This window comes from Hibiscus syriacus, unplaced genomic scaffold, assembly GCF_006381635.1.
Source record: "Hibiscus syriacus cultivar Baekdansim isolate YM2019G1 unplaced genomic scaffold, ASM638163v2 tig00005406_pilon, whole genome shotgun sequence".
Taxonomy (NCBI): Eukaryota; Viridiplantae; Streptophyta; class Magnoliopsida; order Malvales; family Malvaceae; genus Hibiscus; species Hibiscus syriacus.
Window position 1 is genome coordinate 2,031,471 of NW_024062056.1, and position 25,681 is coordinate 2,057,151.

Consider the following 25,681-nt stretch of genomic DNA (forward strand, 5'->3'; position numbering starts at 1 on the left):
TGGCTTTGTACTTGTTCCTACTCGATAACCTTCCTATTCTCAGAGGTTCCTTTCACCTTGTTAATGTCGTTGGGGTTTGCCACACTTAAGGCTTGGAACCGGTTGTCGTTATGATTTTCTTGAATTTTATTGTAAGGATTTTTACTATTCCCCGCTTACCTTTTTGGCGTCTTTGAACCAACATCCAAGGTCCATATATCCCTAGTTGTTTTTTCCTTCTTGAGGTTTGCCTTCATCCTGATTTTTTTTCAACTTGGTCCTCTTTCGATGCAGAATCCGATTGAGTATTTTCTTCCTTTTCTTTCTAAGTACTTTCGAAATATCTAACAGGACATTGATCTGACTTATGCCCCCACCAATCTGCACTGTAAACATATTAGATGCAAACCCTCATATTCGATATTAAGCACTAGATTAGATTCTTATCTTTGATAGCAGATGTTTATTCAAGTTGATTTCCACACAAATTCTAGCTTATTTTCCTCTTGTTACCAGGCTATGCGATAATCCACTTTCAACGGAGTGTCTACCAGTTTTCCGATGTTAAAAAGGATATACCCTCATCAAAAATACTCTATAGGAAGTCTTGGGATATGTATCCGGACCGCTGTTGACGATTTGTTGGTGTTTCCCACCGAAAAGTTATGTTTTTATTTTTGGACAGATAAGTAATGATTCATGATTTTCTAAGATCCTTCCGTTAAGACTTTTAGTCTACCATTCATATTCTGAAATTTTAGTCTACAATCCTTATCGTAGGTATATCATCTTCCACTCTCTTCTTCTGACCCGGATCCGTAGATCTATTTATCAATTCTTGACGAACTATGGATCATACCAGAAAAGATTGGAGAATCTGCCACAATATCTCTTCAAGACTTTGTCTATGTCCTCTCTTCAGTCTTCTCTCTTCAATTGATGAACAAATTCTTTTGTTGCTTTTGCTTGCAGTATTAGTTTATTCTCCCGTCTGGGTCACCTCTGTAACCGACAGGTTGTCTTCTTGCATAGATAATCAGTGTGCAGATTGTTGATTGTAATCTTGAAGAAAAGTTTATAGTATATTTCTAGAAATTCTCATTTGTTTCTATGTTATCAATTGAATTATATTTAATTTTAATATTAATAACATCGATTGAATTAATAAACCACATTTTATTATCAATTGAATGTTTTATTTTTTGTATTGCAATTTCAGCCATTGCTTTGTACCATTCTTAGTCCATGATTCCCCCAAATAATACGAGGGTAAACCCAATACTCAGACATCTTCACGTGTGAATCACGTGCTCTACCCGAGATCATTCTAAATCTAAAACTACCCGAAATTCGTAGATGTAATCAAAAGACAAAAAAAAAAGGAAGTTTCTGTTTCCGATTAAAGTCATCATCGGCCCGAAGAATTAACAACCAAGAATTTGATTATTCCTGGAAAGTCTCTGACAAATTGACGGAACTCTCTTGGGATCTCAGAAGAAAGATGAAGACAGGGGACACAGTGAAACTCATCAGCGCTGAGGGGATGGAATTTGTTATCGACAAGGAAGCTGCCATGTTTCTCAAACCATCCGTAACATGCTTACTTCTCCAGGTCTAATTTTCTTTTCATTTCTTGTTATTTGATCTTTCTGGGCAATTGGGTTTTCTGGGTTCTGGCTTTTTTTTATTGGAAAAGTCTAATTTTGAAACTTTTTTTCTGTTTTGGGTGATGATGATGATAAAGGTTGTTTTGCGGAGGCGGAGCATGGGGAAGTGACTTTTCCGGAGATAAGTGCTGTGATTCTTGAGAAGATATGCCAGTTTTTTTTATTGGTCTCTTCAATATTCCAGGTATGGATTTTGTTTATTCTTGATTGTTCTTTTAGTCTTATGAGCTGTTTGGAAAGAAAATTCCATGAATTGCAGCTTTATAAGGCTGAATATGTTGATAAACTATAGCCAATTGGTTGTCCCCCCCTGTAGAAAGCTTTCTGTATTGATTATATTGGAAGTGAATTATCAAATTTATATAGTGGGAAGACTTTCATTGTTCTTATCCGGAACCAGATATAGTGTTCTAATGAAGTCATTGACAGTTCAAAGTGGCTCCTTCTGTTTGAGAGGAGTTGTAATTAAAATGGGAATCAAGAGACAAATGTTTCATTGCTATATGTTATAAAAAGATTTGTCCATGAATTGTCTGGAAATGGAATGGAGCGACGATGGAAAGTTTGTTATTCAAATTGACTTGGCATGAAGGATGGAATGGAGCAAGGATGGAAAGTTTGTTATTCAAATTGCTGAGATTTATGATCGCTTTCTTAATTTGTAGATTAACAAATTTTTCATCTTCACACCTTTCCATCCTTTGTACCCAGTAGAGCCTAAATATTTTCCAAAGATGGGAAGTTTTCGGAACATCTCTTTAACCACGGTATGGTATTTTAACAACTAGTGAAATTCTTTAAACTCATCAAACTCATTTTTTATCAAGAACTATCAATTGGCTTTTTTACTTTTGTTGATTGCTCTAATCAGGTGTGTTTCTATGTATTTAACATTGAATTACAATTACGAGCTCTTCCAAATTTTTGTTTTAAGTTGAAAAAGAAAAGGATATAATTTTTCCAGGGGCAAAGAGACTGAGTTCCACATTGAACCTGAACTGACGCTGGAGCTGATGATGGCTGCTAATTATCTCCATACATAAAGATTTACTTTCCTTTATTATTGGGTAAAATGTTCTAGTTAGTGTTGTGGAGCTTTTGGTGCGCAAATATTATCATTTCTGATTGTTTTTAGTTTTTCAATCCTTTTGATTTAGCAATGGATTGGTTATTATTATTTCTGTACGAGGTAGTTTTCAAGTTACCATCTGTCTCCTTTGTGTCTACCTTGCAGAAAGTACTCTGGATTGGTGTTCTTGCCCGAGAGGAGTATCTATGTTGTGTGCAGTTTAGCTCGCTGCTGCAATGCATAATGGTATATCTACAATTATCTTATGTGATTGACTTAGAACATAGACTGTTTTAGGCAAATGACAGCAGTTAATGCAAGACGTATGATTGATTCTCTATACAGTGAAATTACTTGAGCACAATTTTAGACTATGAATGTTTATGGACTAATTGTATGTTTAGTTCAATGGCTTTCCTTGCGCTATTATAACTTCCTATCTTCCACAAGTACCCTTATGATGCAGGGTTCCCAGGCACTCATTGCGCTATTATAACCTCGGATAGCTTTTTTTGGGGTATCGTATAACCTTGTATAGTTGTGCTACAATGCATGACTTTTTTGCTGCTTGGATTTTATGATAAGCATTTCAAAAGGCTATGTTATATTTTTCTTTAAGTATCCATGTTAGACACCCATGTCGGACACACATCCAAACATTGGTGTAACTAAATGGTGTTACCTGCTCATCGAACCCATCATAAGGCCTTGATAAACATTCGAATTAGACGTTATTTTCTTATGAGATTTCTCTGTTGCAATGTTGAGATCGAATACCAATCCTTTCAAATGTTGTCTTTAAGAACGAATGATTGAATCATTGGAGCTAAGCTCCGGGCTCAAATTTGCATGATGATAGAATTTAAAAGAAAAATGAGAAATTCTTTCACAATATTAAGAAAAATGAAACAGAAACTGGAAATTGAAGTATTGCATCCTCTCATTAATCCTCGTATTCAGCATCCTCTTTCTCGTACTCTTCTTCATCTTCAGCTGTTGCATCTTGGTACAGCTGATACTCTGAGACCAAATCATTCATATTGCTCTCTGCCTCGGTAAACTCCATCTCATCCATGCCTTCACCTGTATACCAATGCAAGAAAGCCTTCCTCCTAAACATAGCCGTAAACTGCTCGCTCACAAGCCTAAACATCTCTTGTATCGATGTCGAATTCCCGATGAACGTCGATGCCATCTTGAGACCAGTTGGTGGGATGTCACATACTGTCGATTTCACATTGTTGGGAATCCATTCAACAAAGTAGGATGAGTTCTTGTTTTGAACATTCAACATCTGCTCATCCACTTCCTTGGTGCTCATTTTACCACGGAACATAGCGGACGCCGTCAAGTACCGGCCGTGTCATGGATCGACTGCACACATCATGTTCTTTGCGTCCCACATTTGTTGAGTTAGCTCCGGAATGGTTAGAGCTTGGTATTGTTGGGATCCTCTAGAAGTGAGCGGCGCAAAACCAACCATGAAAAAGTGAAGCCGAGGGAATGGGATGAGATTCACAGCAAGCTTCCGAAGGTCGGAGTTGAGCTGGCCGGGGAACCGTAAGCAGCATGTAACTCCAGACATGGTTGCCGATATTAAATGATTCAGATCACCAACTATAGGATGCAAGCAAAAAGAAAGTAAATCAAAGTGTAATCAGATATCAAGTGTGAAATCAATGAGGAACACTTACAGCTGGGATTGGAGAGCTTAAGTGTACGGAAACAGATATCATACAAGGCTTCGTTATCAAGAACCATACACTCATAAGCATTTTCAACCAGCTGATGAACAGATAAAGTAGCATTGTAAGGCTCCACCACTGTATCAGAGACTTTAGGCGACGGGAAAACTGAGAACGTTAACATCATTCGATCTGGGTATTCTTCCCTTATCTTCGAAATCAAAAGTGTCCCCATTCCAGATCCAGTTCCACCTCCCAATGAATGACAAACCTGAAACCCTAACGAAAAGAAACAAGCAATTAGCAAGCAAAGCTTAAACAAGTTTTCGTTTAGATCAAAATAAATCTCTGTTACCTTGAAGGCAATCACAATTTTCAGCTTCTTTTCGAACAACATCAAGGACGAAGTCGATTAACTCAGCACCTTCAGTGTAATGGCCTTTAGCCCAGTTGTTACCGGCGCCGGACTGACCGAAAATGAAGTTGTCCGGTCGGAAAATCTGTCCGACGGGACCGGATCTGATGTTGTCCATGGTTCCAGGCTCAAGGTCCATAAGGACGGCACGAGGAACGAATCTACCACCACTGGCTTCATTGTAGTAGACATTGATCCTGTCGAGCTGAAGATCTGAGTCTCCATTGTAACGCCCAGTTTGATCTATGGCATGTTCGGCGCATACAACTTCCCAAAACTTGGCTCCGATTTGGTTGTCGCATTGGCCACCTTGAATATGAAGGATTTCACGCATTTTTGTTGGTCACCGGGAGGTTTCTTCGGGTTGTAGATAATGAGGGTGATTTAAGAGTGCAGTATTATGGGGGTTTTATAATGGGATTCTAACGGAAGATGATGTAAGGCGAATCTACACGCTTTGATGGAGAGATGTAGATAGCCTTATTGTGTCCCGATCTAGGATTGACAAGTGCTGATGTCCTTGAATTTATAAGTTTGGGCTGCAAAATAAGATAAGAAATATGATTAATAATTGCCTTAATAAAGGGAATAATAATATAAGTAATGAAAATAAATAATAAGAATGAAATAAAATAAATAAAGGATAGAGATGGCTGCGGAATTGATGGAAGAGTTGGATGATGTTGATGATGAAATGGCAATGGTGGTGATATTGTATCTCAAACACGCCAAAGAGGAAACTATGCTATGAAGCACAATCCCGGTCTTCACAAACTTGCTTGAGGGGTGGTGATAGTGTCTTCAACCCACTAGATAATAATCTAGGAATTTAGGAATCAAGTTGGAAAGAATGACGCCATAAGTATAAGAAAGTATACTTGCTTAATCGATAAAGTTCACAAAAAACTTTGAAGAGAAATAACTCACAAGAGTATATTTTATATAAGAGATGAGATGCTTACAAATGAAATGACAAAGCCTATTTATAGTTTTCAAAGGGTTTAGGCCGAATAGGTACATGATGGTTCGGCTATGGATGAAACCCCTTTGAAAATACATGACTTTTAAATGAAAATACATGATTTTAATGAAGATACATTCTCTTGGCCGAATAGTAAGGTGTTGGTTCGGCCTAAGGATGTTTTGAATGCTTTTGGAAGTCATTTGGGCGCCAAAATGGAGAGGAATAAGTCTTTGGCCGAATAGGAGGCATCCTTTGGTGTTTTGGCGCCTATTTGATGTCACATGGAGTGCACATGCTTGAATGATGCACATGGCAACCTACTTGAACGCACATGGGTCTTCTTGCAAGGCTTTGGTGAGGTTGCAACCATAGGATAATGTTTTGAAGTCCATGGAATGAAGATGGCAGCAACTAGGCGTGACTTGGCTTCCAACATGCATCTAGGTGTCATGGTCTTCAATGGGCAACAACTTGTCATGAAAGGTCACATTTGTGGAAGGTAACCTTTCATCATTTGGGCTACTTCCCATGTGTATGAGCTGAAGATGAGCTGGTTATAGGTGAATTACATGAAGATGAGTCTTTGGCCAGCTCCTTGTGAAAAGGCACCTCTTGGAATGGAAACTCTTCGCGAAAAGGTACAAATCCACAAAAATTGACTTAGAACATATTTGAAGTACTCTGTGTGGTGGTGATGATGGTGCAACTCTCCAGCTGAAATGAGGTCTCTAGCTACCTCAAAAGTCCAGCTCAAGTGAGCTATGAGCTCGGGGGTCAACTGATAACTTTTCACCATTTATTCTTCATGATCTCCTGAGTCATCCTATGTAAGTTTTCCTAGCTCCTTATCCTTAGTTAAGCTCAAATATAGCTCCCAAGTTTTGGTCGAATATTCCTACATGCATAACATAAAGAAATAAACTAAGTATATAAACTATATAATGCATATAATATAATGATGTGCATATTATAAAGATGTGAACTATATGTTATAATAATAACTCATGCATCATATGATAATGAATGAATATTAATATTATAACTATAGATTATATACATGAATATCAATCAATGATACAAACCATAGGATATAATGAATGAATGCACATTCAAGTATAGTCTAATGTGAAAATGGTGCTAAGCTTAATTATGGTGCTAAGTTATAAATAGATTTTTGCAAGTTATAAATGGTGCTAAGCTTAATTATGTGATATTATTTGAATAATTAAAATATGTATTTTAACATAACAAAAATATTATTTAAAAATATAATTATTTTCCTAATCTAAATCAAATATTGTAGAGACAAGAAAGATACTCCAATTACTCCATTCTTAAACGTCAATTTAAAAATATTATATCAACTAATAATCTTTTTTTATATAATTATTGTATTAATGTGAACACACATTAAATATATTCTAATGATTGGAATCGTATCATACAAGTGAATTATAAGGGAACAACAATTATTCATCAAGAGAGCCTATGTTTTTAAACTAGGCATGGCCCAAAAATTTGCCAAAGTCTGGCACACACTAAAGACTTAAACCCGGTTCACTTTGCTTAATCCAAATCTCTCCGTATCGGCCCATAAGCGAAATGAAAATTTTCCCTGAAACTTGGAGATCAATTTGCACCGGAAATGTCATGCTTAAAACATTAGACAAATTAGGTAAAATTTCACCCAACAATATATATATATATATAGTGTTACCATCAATACATTCTCGAATTCATTGTAACCATCAAATACTCAAACCTATCAAATCGCAACAGAAATGAAGACAACAAGAAATATTTATGACTTACCATCCATCGATACTAAAATACTTATGTCTAGCTACCAAGTTAAAACTTAAAATAGAACTCTGATGGAACTTGGAAGCATTAATAGCACACACATGAATGCCCCATTTCACTAAATCAAGACAACTAAATCCATACCACAATCAAATTAAACTTCTGGTTTACTCTCATCTTCATCCTCTTCAATCTTGGGTGCCAAATACAACCTAATATAGCCCATCTCGGCTATCTTGTACTCAACCACAACCGGCAATTCAGAAGACAAGCTGATTGTCACAGTACTTGACAATGGAGTAGCCTTTGTAAACGAGTTCATGTACCTCAATGCGAATGTCAAAGAAACCGGCTCATTCATCTCTATGATTGTTGCTTCTTCTGGCTGCAAAGTGTATTTTAAAAAATTTTAATAGGACACCAAATTAACCAACTTAGATTGTACAAAATTACAATCGGGAAAAGAATAATAATAATTTGGCTGAAAACTGTAAAAGTTCAATAAGTTTAATGATTATTTTGTAACTATATGATAAATTTAATTATCATTTTATAAGTTCAGTAACCAAAACAATCATTTAAGTCTAATAACTACTAAAATCGCAGTCCTAATGGGTAAAAAGCATACTTTATCCACAGAATTATTTTGCCTGAGAACAATATTTGCAGTTCCAATATCACCTCTTGTGGAAAACTTCACACCTTCCTTGGTTACAGAGATAACAACTGCAAAACACATCAAACAAGAGTTTACTTTGAACAAGCATGTGAAACCAACATAATGGATGTTACCACAATCGATTACGGTCAGTTCTGTTCATAACATCGATAGTATTCCATAAAATAACAACAATGATATCACGAATATATACAACATCAAATCATTTAAAGCTAAAGGTTCAGTAGTACCAGTATCACCGATGCTAGCAAGATCTTTACAAATCCTTGCAAACTCAGCTGAAGGCATCCTAACAATGGATTGGTATTCCGCCTCTGGAATTCCAAGGTGCTCGCTATCAATATCCATCAGCTTCATCTCAAAATCCGATATCTTGTCTTGTGCTTTAGTCCCATTAACGCGTACATAAAAAGCTCAAAGAGTGTCATATCATCTTTATATTGACAACAAAATCAGCAATTCTTTAAGAATCTATCTTGAGTTAAAACCAAAACACCAAGAATAAAAGATACCAAAAGAGCCCATAGAAACGATGAACTTACTGGGGCTCTCGAACATGAAAGTAACGGTATCGCTTCCATCATCGGCCTTGAGCGTGATGATATCATCATTCCCGGAACATTTAAGCATCTTGGACATGTTATTGAGATTCATTCCCATGGATATGTTCCTGTCGCACCGATAGTGCTCGAAACCTTCCGATCTCAGCAACAGAGCCACCAACGCTACGTGGCTTGAATCCATGGCTTGCAACGAGAACCCCGTCGCCGAACAGTCGAAGTTCGCATCATTGACCAAGTCCTTAATCGCTTCCAACACTTTCTTCAAAAGCGAACCTTGAACTAGCCTAAGCTCAAGCATTTTTGGGCCTTTTTCTCCTTCGATTGCTTTTCTTTGGGACAAGATTATGAATTCTAGGGTTATGGTTGTATAAAAGGGAAAGAAATTTCGATTCGTGAGACTCAATTGGCGGGACTTGGAGTGATTTGGTTCCCGCCAAAGAATTTAGTAAGGGGGGCGGCGGGTAAGGATTAGGCGGTTCCGTTTGTATAAAAACATATTTTTATATTTTTTATTTAATTGAAAATGTTAAAATATTAATATTTTAAATTAAGTTCACTCTAAATTATTATGATTTTCTACCTTAAAATATTATGATTTTCATAACATTTTCAATCGAATCATTTCTTGGTGTTCTTTAACCTTAAATTATAACCCCTAATCTTTTAAGATTAAAGAACAACTAAAAACAAACGCGATCGAAAATATATCATAATATTTTAAGTTTGGAACTATCTAAAATGTTAAAACAAAGTTTTTAACCCAAAATTATTTTAAAAAATTAACATTTAAGTTATATCCAACCTAAAATTTTATGATATTTTATATAAAAAAGAATTTATTACGTCTTTATAAAACTTTTTATTACGCCCTTAAATTAAATTATCTTTCCTTAAACACTCCTTTAAATTAGTTTTGATTTTCTTTAAAATTAATTTATATTTATAAAAACTTAATGACATTTAACTCTTTAAGTGTTCTTAATGGAAATATTTTATTTTATTTTATATTACATTTAATAAGTATCTAATTTCCTTTTATTGATTTTGCAAACATTAACAATTTATTTATTTAATAGTTTATTTATTTAATAAAAATTTTGCAAACATAGTATCTTGAATATTTTCAAGGGAGCTTTAACCAAAGCATATATATAAAAACTAGATATGTATATATTCTGAATATTTTCAAGGTATGAGGATTGAATCCTGCTTACTATAATTAAAACTTGAACACACTAGTAAAAGTCCACAAACTAGTGAAAAACAATACAGTAAAACACAACTGAGTGAAATGGAGACGCAGGGTTTCTCGCTTATTTTCGTTTTGCTAAACACAAATTATTTAGGAAAGGAAATCCGAAACCCTACGGCACATGGCACTCTTGGATGTTCCAGATTTCCTTAGCATACTGAGCTATAGCCCGGTCGCTGCTGAACTTGCCGCTCCCTGCTGTGCTTAGTATAAACATCTTTAGCCACCTATTTCGATCCCTGATGAGTCAACATATGACATATATCATTTCCTTTCTGTAACTCGAACCATTCAGCTTAAAACCAAAAAGACATACTTGTAAGCTTCATCTACTCTGGCTTGAGTATCCAAGTAATCTGGATATCATGACCAACAAGGAAATAATCAGCTCTACTGTAACCCGACTCATCCTCTAGAGAGTCGAGAAGTGGGTTGTAGTCATATCTTCCAAATGCTCCACTTCTTATGTATTGCTTGGCCTCTTCAAACCGAGGATCGGGTTTGAACTATTGGATAAGATAGAAATAGTATTACACAAGGGTAAAACAATGCAAATAGTTACAACGTGCACGACTAACTAGCATTTTCATCAACTTTCAGCTTCAGACAATAGGAGAAACGTATATGGATGGATATATAAATCATAATTCATACCAATCCGTTCTCTCGGTCCTTGCGCAACCTAGGGACTTCATCAGATCTTGCACCGAAAAGAAAGAATTTTTCCTCCCCAATTTCCTCACGGATTTCCACATTAGCACCGTCCAGTGTTCCGATTATGAGGCAGCCATTTAGAGCAAATTTCATGTTGCTTGTCCCACTAGCCTCAATACTTGCAGTACTAATATGCTGGGAAAGTTCGCTTCCTGGAATAAGCATTTCAGCTACGGATACATTGTAGTTTGGAACAAATACCACCTGAAAATTCCCGATAATAGAAGAACAAAAGAACCATAAGTTCAGAACATACTGCTTTGTAGGATGAATCCGACATAATTGGAACATAAGAATTAACACATCAAAACGTTTACCAAAAATTCTGCCCAGTGACAAAAGTAGTACAATTGAAAAACAAGAAAAGAACATATGAGAATTATCATACAGCCTACCGAGGCCCTAGACTTGAGGAATTTTGTACCAATTACACAATTATAACTACTTTCCATTTACACTGCGAGTAAGTTAGGTCAATTCCGCTGGTTACTAGTCTTCAAAGTTCCACAAATATGATACAAAATATTGTATAGCAGAAATGGGAAAATTAGTTCAAACCTACACAATAGTGATATCGAAAAGTTGAAAGTACGAGTAAAAAAAATAATTAATTCACCTTCAAATAGCTATCGACTTCAGGATCATTGTTGACTACTTCACCAACATCATTCACCAATTTGACTATTCGTTTAGCATTTGTATAAGTACCAAATGCTTTCCCTCCTATCATAATAGTGCGAGAAGTTGTATTTTTCCGCTGCTCAGGATTAGCTTCAGGAAAATAAATCAGTGTGAATTATTTGATCATTGACTTTGAGTTGATATAAACATTAAGGAAAGCCCAAATTTTTTTTTATCTAAAATCAATGTAATGAATGAAAAGTGAGAATGTGAGATATATGAAAGATCATAGAAGGTGAAGCAATAAGTTTGAGTTCTTAAGTAGGTAAGTATAATCTCAAGTCGTTTTCATAGCATAATTTGATTAATAGTGATAAAACCAAGATGTTAAAGGCATATTGTATTGGTGGAAATGTCAGTAAATGAAATTTCATCAAGTGAACAAAATGCCAAGAATGATCAGTATGCTTTGATACCTTTAACTTCTTGTACCTATAGATTGCACCCAAAATGTTCAGCGGCTGTCTCTTGTATTCATTAATCCGCCTAACTTGTATGTCAAATAAACTGTTTGGATCAATGCTTACTCCTGTTACACGCAATATGTATCGTGCCAAACGTTGTTTATTAGCCATCTTAGCAGATGCTCATTCATCTTGAAATTGTGCATCATCAGCAAAATGTTGGAGAAGCATAAGTTCAATATGCAACATTACTGCAGCTATAGGTTTGAAAAAGATACAGAATGCATAGTCCATAGAATTATCCCGATGCAAACTTTTTCTAAGACCAGAAAGCAGGTCAAGGTTGGTCACCCATTGATCAGTTTTTAGCCACTTGGTGATCATGTTACTGAGCTCTGGATTGCAAAACCGAAGCCATCGACGTGGAGTAATGCCATTAGTCTTATTTTGGAACTTGGTGGGCCATATAGAGACGTAATCAGAAAACAACTCTGCCTTTAAGATGTCACTGTGCAGCTGCGCTACACCATTCACCTGAAAAGAGGCCAAAAACAGTAAGTTAATTTGAATATCATGTGAAGTATCATTGAACAGCTGAAAAGTAGTACTTTTGAATTATGAAAGACAAAAATAGATCTTCCGACTACAATTTTATAGTCTTGGTGGCTATCATAGAATGATTTTACTTACTGTATGTGCAGATACCACACATAAGTTTGCCATCCTCATTACTGGTTTCTGGGGATTATGATCCAAGATACGTATGCTAGGAAGCTTATGCTCAAGATCAGGATGGTTGTCCTTGATCATTGTAAGAAACTGCAAAAACTTAAAATTTACAATTAGCACACTCTTGACAAATAGAAAAGAAAAGACAAGTGAATTACCCTTTTGTCAATTTCTTCTATGATTTCCATGTGGCGAGGAAGAAGCTTCCACATGACAGGTTGAGACCACTTTTCTAATGCTTCAGGAAGGACAGTATGATTGGTAAGCAATTGTCCTGATTCAGTTATTTACATTTACTTGTGTCAAAAAAATCTGATAGCAAAATATGCCATAAAGCAACAGAAGCTACTATAACACTCTTAGAAGTTGAACTAGGCACCTTGTTGTCACATCCCAAGCCTTATCCCACACAAGTTCTGTTGAATATTCAAGCAGCCGGCGGCTGCTATTAAATCAAGTGGGAGGCTGCTTATTCTTTTATTATTTTGTAATAGGGTTAACTATAAAATTGAATCATTGAACTTTAGGGTATTTACAAAGATTAGTCCCTAAGTTTCAACTATAAATACCCTAGCTCATTTAGCTTCAAAATCATCCCAAAATCTTCCAGTTCTCTCTAAAGTGTGTTCTGTAAACACCTGTAAATTTTCTCTTTAGTAAAATATCTGCAGTAGTCCGGAGACGTAAGCACAATTGGCTGAACTCCGTTATCAACTTTTCGGGTATTATTTTTCCGCTTTTATTTCGCATTCTCACAAATCTGGTTATAGGGAAATTACTTGTACTCGGTTTATTTCCTAACAACTGGTAATCAGAGCTTTTGGTTGTAAATTTTGTCAATTTTTGCGAGGTTACTATTCATTACTATTCACGTGAATAGTAAATTTCATGAATAGTAAAAATTTTGTCGGCGATACGAATTTGTCGACGGAGGTGTTATAATACACGGTGGTTCGCACAAATTGTCAGAAACGATCCAAAGAAGCCAGAATCGAGTGGGAGCAATAGCTGCAGACGAAGGGAATGTGAAAATTGAAAAGTTTAATGGTGCGGACTTTGGCTTTTGGAAGATGCAGATTGAAGATTTTTTGTACCAGAAAAATCTATATCAACCCCTCTCAGGAAAGCAACCAGAGGGCATAAAGAATGAAGACTGGGCTCTTCTCGATAGACAAGCCCTCGGAGTCATCCGACTGACGTTGTCTCGAAATGTTGCTTTCAACATAGCAAAGGAAAAGACCGCAGCGGGTCTTATGGCGGCTCTCTCCAGTATGTATGAGAAGCCATCGGCCTCAAACAAAGTTCATTGATGAGACGATTATTCAATTTGCGGATGACGGAAGGGGTATCGGTGGCACAACACCTAAATGAACTCAACACAATCATAACCCAGTTGAGTTCAGTGGAAATTGAATTCGATGATGAAGTTCGAGCTTTAATTCTCTTATCATCTCTACCGGACAGTTGGAATGCTACTGTTACAGCAGTCAGTAGTTCTTCGGGAAACAGCAAATTAAAATTCGACGATGTTCGGGACCTGGTATTGAGTGAAGAAATTCGACAGAGAGAATCGGGTGAAGCATCAACCTCCTCAGCCTTGCACACGGAGTCTAGAGGGAGAACTTCAGAAAGAAATTCAAATCGTGGCAGATCGAAATCCAAAAGGGAAAAATCAAGAACAGGAAATAAAGATTTTACCTCTTATAATTACGGTAAGAATGGTCACTTCAAAAGAGATTACCGAGCACTGAAGAAAAATACCGGCGCACAAGAATCTGCCAACATGACAAAAGAGATAGGTGATGCCATGATTCTAAGCGTCAACAGTCCGATTGAATTATGGATCTTGGATTCAGGAGCATCTTTCCACTCCAACCCGTGCCAAAAAATCATGGAGAACTATGTCAGTGGTGATTTTGGGAAGGTTCATCTAGTTGATGATGAAACCTTGAAGATCGTCGGAAAAGGAGACATCCGACTAAAGTTGCCAAACCAGACCACCTGGAAGCTGACAGGAGTGAGACATATTCCTGGCCTCAAAAGAAATCTAATTTCTGTTGGACAGCTTGATGGAGAAGGATACAGTATAACCTTTTCAGGCTGTGAATGGAAGATTACAAAAGGAGCACTCGTCATTGCTCGTGGTAAGAAGACTGGTACTCTCTATGTAACCTCAAACTTAGAGAATATCATTGCAGCAGCAGATGCTGATGGAAAATCAAACCTATGGAACCAAAGGCTTGGCCATATGAGCGAGAAAGGAATGAAGATACTTCTGTCAAAAGGGAAGCTGTCGGATCTAAAGAATGTAGATGTCGGACTATGCGAGGATTGCATCTTTGGCAAACAAAAGAAAGTCAGCTTTACAAAGATTGGCAAGACTCCCGAGGCAGAAAGGTTAGAATTGGTTCATACTGATGTATGGGGACCATCCCCAGTTCCATCTCTTGCAGGCTCACTATATTATGTCACCTTCATCGATGATTCAACACGGAAGGTGTGAGTTTATTTTCTGAAGAAGAAATCAGAAGTCTTTGATACCTTCAGAAAATGGAAGGCCATGGTGGAAAATGAGACTGGTTTGAAAGTCAAGCGGTTGAGGTCTGACAACGGAGGAGAGTACAGAGACAGTAGATTCAGAGATTTCTGCGCAAACAATGGGATCAAGATGGAGACAACTGTTCCCATAACACCGTAGCAGAATGGCGTAGTAGAGCGCATGAACAGAACTCTGAATGAACGTGCCAGAAGCATTAGGATACATGCCGGATTGCCCAAATTTCTATGGGCTGAAGCTATCAACACTACAGCTTACCTGATCAACCGTGGGCCCTCAGTTCCTTTGGATGGCGGAATACCAGAAGAAGCTTGGAGCAAGAAAGAAATAAACCTTTTATACTTAAGAGTGTTTGGTTGTATTTCTTATGTACACATAAACTCTGCTGAAAGAAGTAAACTTGATGCCAAGTCCAACAAATGTATTTTTGTTGGTTATGGTGGTGATGAGTTCGGTTACCGATTTTGGAAATATGAAAATCGAAAGATCATCAGAAGCAGAGACGTCATTTTCAATGAGAATATGATGCACGAAGACAGGTCAACCATAGAATCAAGTAGCTCCAATACCGAAGCTGAAATAAAGGAATTTGCTGAGTTCGAGGAGATTTCTGGAAATGATGTTCAGATCAATCCTGAAGTAGTTCAAGAAGAACCACGCACACCAGAACTGAGACGCTCCTCCAGAATTCCTAAACCAACCCAACGTTATTCGCCTTCTTTGCACTACTTGTTGCTGACTGACAATAGTGAACCAGAGTGCTATGATAAAGCAATGCAAGTGGAGGATTCAGTCAAGTGGGAGTCTTCCATGAAAGATGAGATGGACTCGCTTATGTTAAATCAGACATGAGAATTAGCTAAATTACCACCAGGCAAGAAAGCGCTCCACAACAAGTGGATTTACAGGATCAAAGAAGAGCATGATAGGAGCAAACGCTACAAAGCAAGATTGGTTGTCAAAGGTTTTCAGCAAAAGGAAGGTATTGACTACAATGAAATTTTCTCTCCAGTCGTAAAACTGTCCACAATCAGACTGGTGTTGAAAATTGTAGCTGCAGAGAATTTACATCTTGAGCAGTTAGATGTAAAGACAGCTTTCCTTCATTGTGATTTGGAGGAAGAAATCTATATGAGGCAGCCAGAAGGCTTCATAGAGGCAGACAAGAAAAACCTGGTATGCAGGTTGAAGAAGAGCTTGGATGGTTTAAAACAAGCTCCTAGACAGTGGTACAAGAAGTTCGATAACTTCATGAGTAGTAGTGGTTTTACCAGATGCCAAGCAGATCATTGTTTCTACATCAAGAGGTTCGACAATAGCTTCATTATTTTATTATTATACGTTGATGACATGCTCGTTGCAGGCTCAGATATGCAAGAGATTATAAACTTGAAGCAAAAATTGTCGAAGCAGTTTGCTATGAAAGATCTGGGCGCTGCAAAGCAGATTCTTAGGATGAAGATCAAGAGAGACACAAAGTCGGGGACTTTGATGTTATCACAGGCTGAGTACATCAACAAAGTACTCTTTAGGTTCAACATGCAAAATGCTAAACCAGTAAGTACACCTTTAGGTGTTCATTTCAGACTCTCCAAAGACCAATCACCCAAGACGGAGGAAGAACGTGCACACATGGTGAAGGTGCCGTATGCCTCAGCAATTGGAAGTCTGATGTATGCCATGGTTTGTACCAGACCAGATATTGCTCATGCAGTAGGAGCTGTTAGCAGGTACATGAATAATTCGGGCAAGGTACACTGGGAAGCAGTCAAATAGATCCTCAGATATCTGCGGGGTACCACAAACAAAGCACTTTGTTTCAAAGGTGGAGATACGATACTGACAGGCTATGTAGATGCTGACTTAGCCGGAAATGTTGACATCAGAAGGAGTACTACAGGGTATGTATATACTCTATGAGGTACTACAGTGAGTTGGGTTTCTCAACTACTGAAGATAGTTGCTCTCTCCACAACTGAAGCAGAATATGTCGTTGTTAAGGAAGCCAGCAAGGAGATGGTTTGGCTTCAAAGTTTCTTGGAAGAGTTAGGCAAGAAACAAGAAAACAATGTCTTGTATTGCGACAGTCAAAGTGCTATCCATCTAGCAAAGAATCCATCTTTTCATTCAAGGACAAAGCACATATAATTGAGATATCATTTTATTCGGTCTCTTCTGGAAGATGGGATTTTGAAACTTGAAAAGATCAGTGGAGCTCAAAATCCAGCAGACATGTTGACAAAGACGGTGACCACGGACAAACTGAAGTTGTGTTCAACTTCAGTTGGCATGCTAGAATAACAAGACTAGAAATGCTGCTGCATTGATCGAGGTGTGAAGACAGATTAAAATCAATCTTCAAGTGGGAGATTGTTGAATATTCAAGCAGCCGGCGGCTGCTATTAAATCAAGTGGGGGGCTCCTTATTCTTTTATTATTTTGTAATAGGGTTAATTACAAAATTGAATCATTGAACTTTAGGGTATTTACAAAAATTAGTCCCTAAGTTTCAATTATAAATACCCTAGCTCATTTAGCTTCAAAATCATCACAAAATCTTCCAGTTCACTCTAAAGTGTGTTCTGTAAACACCTGTAAATTTTCTCTTTAGTAAAAGATCTGCAGCAGTCCAGAGACGTAAGCACAATTGGCTGAACTCCGTTATCAACTTTTCGGGTATTATTTTTCCGCTTTTATTTCGTATTCTCACAAATCTGGTTATAGGAAAATTACTTGTACTCGGTTTATTTCCTAACAAGTTCTTCATCGTCCATTAATAAGCGCATCAGCTCAGGAATTGCAAGTGTAGGGTGAGTATCATTCAGTTGTACAGCTACCTTGCTGGGAAATTCAGACCACGTGTATCCACCTCTTTGACCCTTGAATCTGGAAATAATGTCCTGGAATAATCCAATATCGAGATTCGAGACCAATATGATAAATTCTAGCAGAAGAAATCAAACACCCATGAAATTGTTAATTTGAGAGAAAATTATCTCTGTCAGAACTGAAGAAATTGGTTTGGCATTCTTCATAGAAGAAAAGGTGTACCTTCATATTTAGAATTCATATACACTTAAAACTTATTTGACCAGAAAATTCTCACATAGAACCATGACCAAGATTATTCTTTCAATTCAGATTATTTCATACTCGAATTCTATAAAGCATGCAGTAACTTTTACATGCAATAAACCTCTGTCATATGTTATTTAAAACTGTTCCTTTGCTTTTAAAAATGTAGATTATACACAAGTAAACTTGGGGTAAAGAATACTGGGAGATAAACCCATGCCAGAAATAATAGTCCTCAAGCATACAAGAATGCGCTAACAAAAGAGGCCAGTAACAACAGGAAAAAAAGCAATAAAAGAATCAAAGAACCAGAAATGACATAGAAAGAAAGCAATAGCTTTATCAACTAACCTGCAATGATGCACTACAGAGGAAAAATTGTTGTTTCAGACGTAAAAGCTTCCCATTTTCTGTAGCATCTCCAGGATACAAAACAGCACATATCTGCAAGTACAAAGTACATATATTGTAAATCTCAAGTAACATGCAGTTGGATGAGTGCACGAAACGTAGATAATTTTTTTCAGAAGCTTATATAAGCTAGTCAACTGAATCAATTTAGAAGCTTGGTGATTAATAATTTAATATCAATGTGTACCCAGAGATCATCAACTAAATTACTTAATTTATCTTCCATAATTAGCATAGTTGGATACTCTGCAATATGAAGGCTTTCAAGACCAGCTTTTCAGTAATGGTCTTAGTAATTCACCTGTTCAGCTCTAGAATGAAGCAGTGCAGCAGATTCATATTGTCCATCATTAAACTGAAAAAGATTCAAATCCTCAGCACGAGCTCTTGCTTCCCAGAGGCGAAGACTTATTGTATTTTTGGTTTTATAACCCGGAATCGGAACATCATAAGCCAGAGCTTGCACTATCTCTCCTCCAATCCATTTTCGACTGGAATGCTTTAAATCAAATAACATAAATTAATGAAATGTTAATGAAATCCATATTCATATGAAAACCAAAGCAATTGATAATGACATTCGAACCGGGAAAACGCCAGCGTAATAAAGTTCTAAGCCTCCATCTGGCTGTTTCTTTTACTACTTGCTTTTGCTTCCAAAAGCTTAATTGGAAAAGTGCATCGGAGAAACACATAATATTGAGGAATTGCAAACTAAAACTGAACGTACCTTTTTTTATTATTAAAATGCATGAACTAACTTCGTAACTTTTGGGTAAGTTTAAAACAAAACCAAGTTAAAATATCAACCAAACACAGCATATCATGTCTTAAATTAAGACTTAAGACCCATCTGGATTAACCTCAACACTTTCAAAGAATCTGACAGGATACACTAGATCATCCTAACATCATCCCAAGGGCTAAACTTCTGCAAAAAAAAAAAAAAAAATCCCAATCAAAATAGAAACATCAGTGCATATTCCAGGGCATCTATGCAAATTCAAGGTGAGATATAGCTGAACCGACTTCAAAACAATCTTCCGCAACTTCCTCTTGTCCTTGTTTAGTGATCCGCTGTTTGAAAAGGCCGTATTTATACCTCAAACCATATCCCCAAGCAGGCAAATTCAACGTTGCCATGGAACTGAGAAAACAAGAAGCAAGCCTTCCCAAGCCACCATTTCCAAGTGCATCATCTTTTTCCTGCAAAATTTTCAGTCATAAAAAAAATGCAATTTAAAACTAAAATAGGCTTCTTCCGATTATGTGCGCATTAATTGTTTGATATAAACTTTTCTAAAAAAGGTAGCAATTAACAAAATAAATATGACTAAGTTGATTTACGAATTACCTGCTCAACAACCTCTTCGAGTTCATGTCCCAATTTATTCAAGCCTCGGCGTTAGCATTTTCAATGCCAAGATTCCCAATCGCATTAGTCAAAGCTCGTCCTTGAAGAAATTCCATTGAGAAGTAATAAGTGTGTTTCTAATTAGCTCTGCCAAAGTGCCAGAAAGTGTCCTCCCATTGCTTCACAAAAAAAAAATCCATAATTAGCGAAAAGAATTCTACAAAGAAAATAGATTAAAGAAACCAAAACAAAACAAAGACACATTAAATACTTTGATGAGACGACTGCGACCCTCTCGGCCGTAGCAAAGAAAGCTTGTTCTGGCTCAAACTTGAACGGCGAGAAATGAGGATTGAACTGCACGTGGTAATTGATATCCGATGCGATTTCCGTCGGATTTTCGCTCAACGGATGAACAGCCGCCGGTACTTTCTCCGATTTAGATTTATCGTTTTCCGCCATTCTACAAATCTGCTTATCATCATCAACAACAACAACAATAATGCACTTAAAATTTAGAAGAAAATAAAATAAAATTGAGTGAATGAAAAGAGCCTAGTGTAGATAGTGTGTAGATGCTCATTTTGTCCGTACATTCGAAATTCGATTGAGTTTATATATAATTATATATTATTAGTTATATATTTACGCGCTATATTATTATTATCAATTAAGTGTGAGATGTTAATTATCATATTACTATTAATTAGATTTATCGATTATTATTGTTTAATTAAATAAGTTAACTATTGTGGTGTGTTTATATGTTATACATATTATTATATAGAGTATATAAATAAATAATTAATATTAAATATATATGTGTTGATTGGGCTTTAATAAAACATTAATTAAATGCTTTTATTTTTACAGGCCTAAAACTAATTACATGTAAGCCCAAAATCAGTACATATTGCAAAACCCAATGTTCCCAAGCCCAATCGGTCAGAGCCCAAAATATAGCAGCCCAACTATTAGGGTTTAAGGGAACTCTGGCTCTCCTCATCAAGTTCCAACGCCGCTAGAGGATAGTCGTCAGATCATGGATGGATTTGACGGCCTAGATCGATCTAGAGAATGAGACTCTTTTAGGGTTTATTTCCCTAATATGACCCAGCGCCGCCCATTGTATCCTAACGATTGAACCCGAGCGCTGATCCAACAGTCTGGATTCAAACATAGAGCATCAAAACGTTCAGATTCACGCGTGTGAAGCCTCCACGCACTCGTGATCTGACCCTACTATTGTCCTTTGTTGTACTCAAGCGTCTGCACAACCTTGGCATACCCCTCTACCGTGACAATGCCAGATTGTAGAAGGAAGGGGCAGAATTCCCCTGCCATGTCCTCAGCTTGTGCATGTAGACAAAACGAATGAAAGATACATTAACAAACAAAAAATACGATGCAAGGGAGAGCATATATATCAGGAACCAAAAAAGAGCAAAAAAAAAAAAAAAAGAATAAGAGCAACTAGAAAAGGGAAGGGAAAATTTCATCTTTTTGGGGGAAATTTTTGTAACCAGGTATTAAACCCATAGAGAACATTTGTAAAAGGGTTTTTTAGGATTCCCATATACAAAAGAAAGCAATAGAAATGAATAACAATTTCTTGAGGTATTTCTTAAATTCATTTTTGATTTCCAGTGTGTGTGTTTTTGTTTCTAAATAAAAAGAAAATAGATGGAGGTCGAGTCACCTGAGTTGTGTGAACGTCGATAGAGTCTCGTCGACTCTGTCTCATAGTTATTTGGGGTTTATTTACCTGAGATATTCGGGTTCCCTCACGGGAGTCTACCACTCTCAGGTGAGGTTATTATCGTCGATGAACGACGACTTGCATGTTGGTTTTGTCACTGGAGTTCAAAGAATCAAAAGGTTTTTTTTATGTTAGTGTTCGGTTTTGGGTTATTTTAGGCTTAGATCTGGGCCTAGGGAGACGAACAAAAGGGATTTCTTTTTCATCCGTTTGTTTTAGCATCGGTCGGAGTGAAATGAGCCGCCAAGGGTCGATGGTGGTCGTAGAGTGGCTAGGAGCCTTTTAGGTTTCAGGTTTTTGGTTTTCGGTTGAGTAAAAGAGGTGTTGAGTCAATCGATCAGATGAACTAACCAAGAGGGGTGAATTGGCAAATAAAATTTTGGTGGAAGCTTGACAAAAAATAAAAATATTTGCACAGTGATTTAGAGTGGTTTGACTTTCTCAACCAAAGTCTACGTCCACTATCTTAGCTATCCACACTAAGGATTTTCCACAAATTCACTAATTTGTCTTTCTTTTGAGGACAAAGAGTAACCTTATAACTCCCTCAAGAATTATACCACAAATTCTTGAGACACTATCTCTCAATGAGAAAATTCTCAAACTTAGAAGAAAAACCTCACAAGGTAAGATGTTTGCACAATTCTAGAACAAAGAAAGAACACTCAAGAATAAATTCCATTGAGCACAAATGGTGTTCTTAAAAGCAAAATGAATATTAAATGGATGTGCTTGATTTGCTCAAAAATAAGTTTAAGGCTTTCTCTCTTTGAAATCTTTTTCTCTTTGAAATCTTTTTCAATACTTGTTTCTTCTTGTTCATCAATGGCTTCAAGATTTGTTTAAATACCCCTTGAATGAATTCTAAATGTTGGGGATGATCATGGAGTCAATAGAGTCGTTGTTGTATGTTTTCCACTTCAAAAAGTTGTTGGGAGCGAATGGGTATCGGTACTCCACTAAGGGGTATCGATACTACCTGTATAAAATTTAAATATTTTGACCGTTGCAACTCAACGGTATCGATACCTCTAGAGGAGTATTGATACAACTATGTAAAGTAGTATCGATACCGGTCATGGTATTGGTACCTGTTTTGCATTCGATGTTTGTCTCGGAGTCAAAAACAAAGGAGTAGTATTGGTACCCATAATCATGGTATCAATACTACTATATTTAAGGGTATCGATACTGGGTAAGGTATCAGTACCTCTTTTGCATTCGATGTTTGGGGGTATCGATACTGTTAAGGCAGTATCGGTACTACCCTATTGAAATCTCAATTTTGACTTAATTATGGTTCGAAATATTTTGTAAAAGTTGTTCCAAAAATATTTTAAGTATAAATCTCAAATTTTCTTTTAGTAAGTAGTAAAATTGATATTTGAAGACTTAGAGTAATAGTTATAATATTCGATTAACTAAATCGAATATTATATTTGAAATCGAATTTAAAATCTTAAAATTCATTAACACATTTATTTGTTATATTGAAATATCAAAATGTTTTCAACAATCTCCCCTTTTTGATATAACAAAACATTTTAGAAATTTTAATATTTTCTTTTGGAAAAACACTTTGAAAAATTACTCCCCCTTACTTTAAGATTTCTCCCCCTTTTTGTTAAATCAAAAAAACTCTATAAATTATAAACAAGATAACCAATTGATTATATATTTTTAGCTGCTAAGATCAAGCCAAGAGAAATGTTTGTCAACATATTAAATTTTCATATTTAATATGCAATTGGGATTGGTGATATTTGTACTAAGATATAATATGCAAAAACTAATAAATCAACATAGATATTCACTTAAGTTTAAAATAAAAACTAATCATTCATAATCAATCATCCAAAAACACACAAATAACCATAAACATCCAAATATTCAAATAACCAAATCATTCATCAAAATGTTAAGACAATGTATAGGTTCATAGACATAGTTCAACCTATGAAAACTAGCAAGAAAGGTCAATCATCCGTAGGAGGATCGAGATGAAATCGATGTGCTCTAAGGAAAGCAACATTACGAGTGAGTGCATTGAGCCTCTCATCTACTGCATTGAATCTATTTTCCATTGCTTCGCATTGAACTTGATTTTCCCTTTGATTCTCCAATTGTTGAGTTCCCATAGCAGTCAAATGGGACTCCAAAGATGCGAACCCTAAGTCCAATATCTTCATAAAAGACTGAAAGTATGGAGGCATTGTACTATCTTGCCTAGTTGGCTGGTCTTCGGGTTGATTTACAGTATCGTCGACATCCCATAAAAGATCTTCAAGCTCTTAGTCAAAACCGGAGCTGGAGTAGCTCGTGATGAACTAACACCGAGAGTTTTCTTTGTTGAGCGAACTCAATTGTCTTTGTCACCTGTCCATCCCGATTTTTACAAAGATTTTAGGTTAATTTCGGTTCCTAAAGGGATGGCCACATTAAGGTCTACCTTAAGATCGACTTTGATGAACATGTCACTAAGTAAACAACCATAAACTAAAGTTTCGACTCATTTTGAAGGAATGTTGTTTACGTTATCTACTAGTTCCCCAAAAATAATTTGAGAAAGATTTATTTTCTTATTATGTTGGATGCAATAGATCCACCATATATCAAGAACTCTAAAAGTGGAGTATTTTCCTTCGGATGGTCTAAACCACCAAGAGATCATAAGGTGAAGGAAACACTCTTGGTAATCTAAAACACTCGCACTCTTCTTGACTTCATATAGGGATGACATTAAATATCTTTCATTATCTACCCATTGATTATCTAATCCAAAGGCTGCAACTATGTAATCTGAGTATATGGTAATGCATTAGCCCAAGAGATAGGATCGAATACTTTCAGTGGCGGTTTGGGACACGTTTTGTAGGCAAACAACATTGGAGTAGAAAATGCGTACGAGTTGTTGATAGACAATTGGTTTAACTTTAAATAAGTTATCAAACTTCCACACTTTAAGGATATGGAGGTATTTAAAGTTCATCTCTACCATAGCTTGTAAAGACGGGATACGCTCTTCCCTAATGTTGTATGACTCAAAATAGCTAACGTACCTACTGTAAAGACCCCTATGGTTAGGGTTGTTAAAGCATGAATTGAGAATAGTCATTTCGGGTTCATTTGGGATTGGATTTGAAGGTGGAATAGGAGGTGGGTTTTATGGTTGGTTTGATCGACTCGATGAGGACCTAGCATGTTTTGACATGGTTCTAGGAAATCGAAATAGTAAACCTACAATTTAAAAACATATGTATGCAACAATTGATCCCAAAACTCAATACGAGTCCTTAATTTCAAGGTTCTCTAAAACTAATGTATAATGGGCAAAAATTTTAATATTTTTTTGAAAATCTTAAATTTCGATTTTTTTAAAGTTGATTTTGTAAAATTGGTTGTAGATTCTAGTGTAATACTATAATCTAAGAAAAGCCCATTAACTAATTTGAACTAACACTAGTCCTATGTTCAAAAATCAATAAAACAATGGTTTAGAAAACATTACCTTGAAAATTTAGGATTGAGAGGAAATGAGTAGTTGTTTTCACAAATTAATGAAACTAGCAGGATTTGGAGTTGAAAAACATTTGATTTCCGACTTGAAACGTTGAAATGGAGCAATGTGGAGATTTAGAGTTTTAGAGAGTAAGAACGGTGAGCAAAGAGTGATATTTAGGTGTTTTTAGGGATTTATAGCCTAAACCCGATAAGTAGTATCGGTACTCCTCGAGGAGTATCAATACTTCAAGGTATTTTTCTAGTAGTATTGATACATGGGTATCGATACACATTCAAGTAGTATCGGTACTGCATGAACATTATCGATACTCGATGAGTTCAGTAACGATACTAGGCTAGTAGTATCGATACCTAGCAAGAGTAGTATCGGTATTGGATGACCAGTACGGATACCGAGTA

At 36.4% G+C, this 25,681-nt stretch overlaps 1 protein-coding gene and 3 pseudogenes across 1 annotated transcript; 1 reads left to right on the forward strand and 3 right to left on the reverse strand.

Moving 5' to 3' along the window:
- Nucleotides 1-1,213: 1,213 nt before the first annotated feature.
- On the forward strand, nucleotides 1,214-3,116 carry LOC120199240 (annotated as a pseudogene).
- Nucleotides 3,117-3,648: 532 nt separating this feature from the next.
- LOC120199311 lies at nucleotides 3,649-5,181 on the reverse strand (annotated as a pseudogene).
- Nucleotides 5,182-7,655: 2,474 nt separating this feature from the next.
- Nucleotides 7,656-9,286, reverse strand: LOC120199312 (proliferating cell nuclear antigen-like). The gene is made up of 4 exons (XM_039200431.1): nucleotides 8,804-9,286; nucleotides 8,492-8,644; nucleotides 8,211-8,308; nucleotides 7,656-7,967 (listed from the first exon to the last, which is right to left on the reverse strand). The coding sequence occupies exons 1-4, from the start codon at nucleotides 9,120-9,122 to the stop codon at nucleotides 7,737-7,739; spliced, it is 801 nt and encodes a 266-aa protein (XP_039056362.1). The 5' UTR covers nucleotides 9,123-9,286; the 3' UTR covers nucleotides 7,656-7,736.
- Nucleotides 9,287-10,076: 790 nt separating this feature from the next.
- Nucleotides 10,077-20,564, reverse strand: LOC120199313 (annotated as a pseudogene).
- Nucleotides 20,565-25,681: the final 5,117 nt, after the last annotated feature.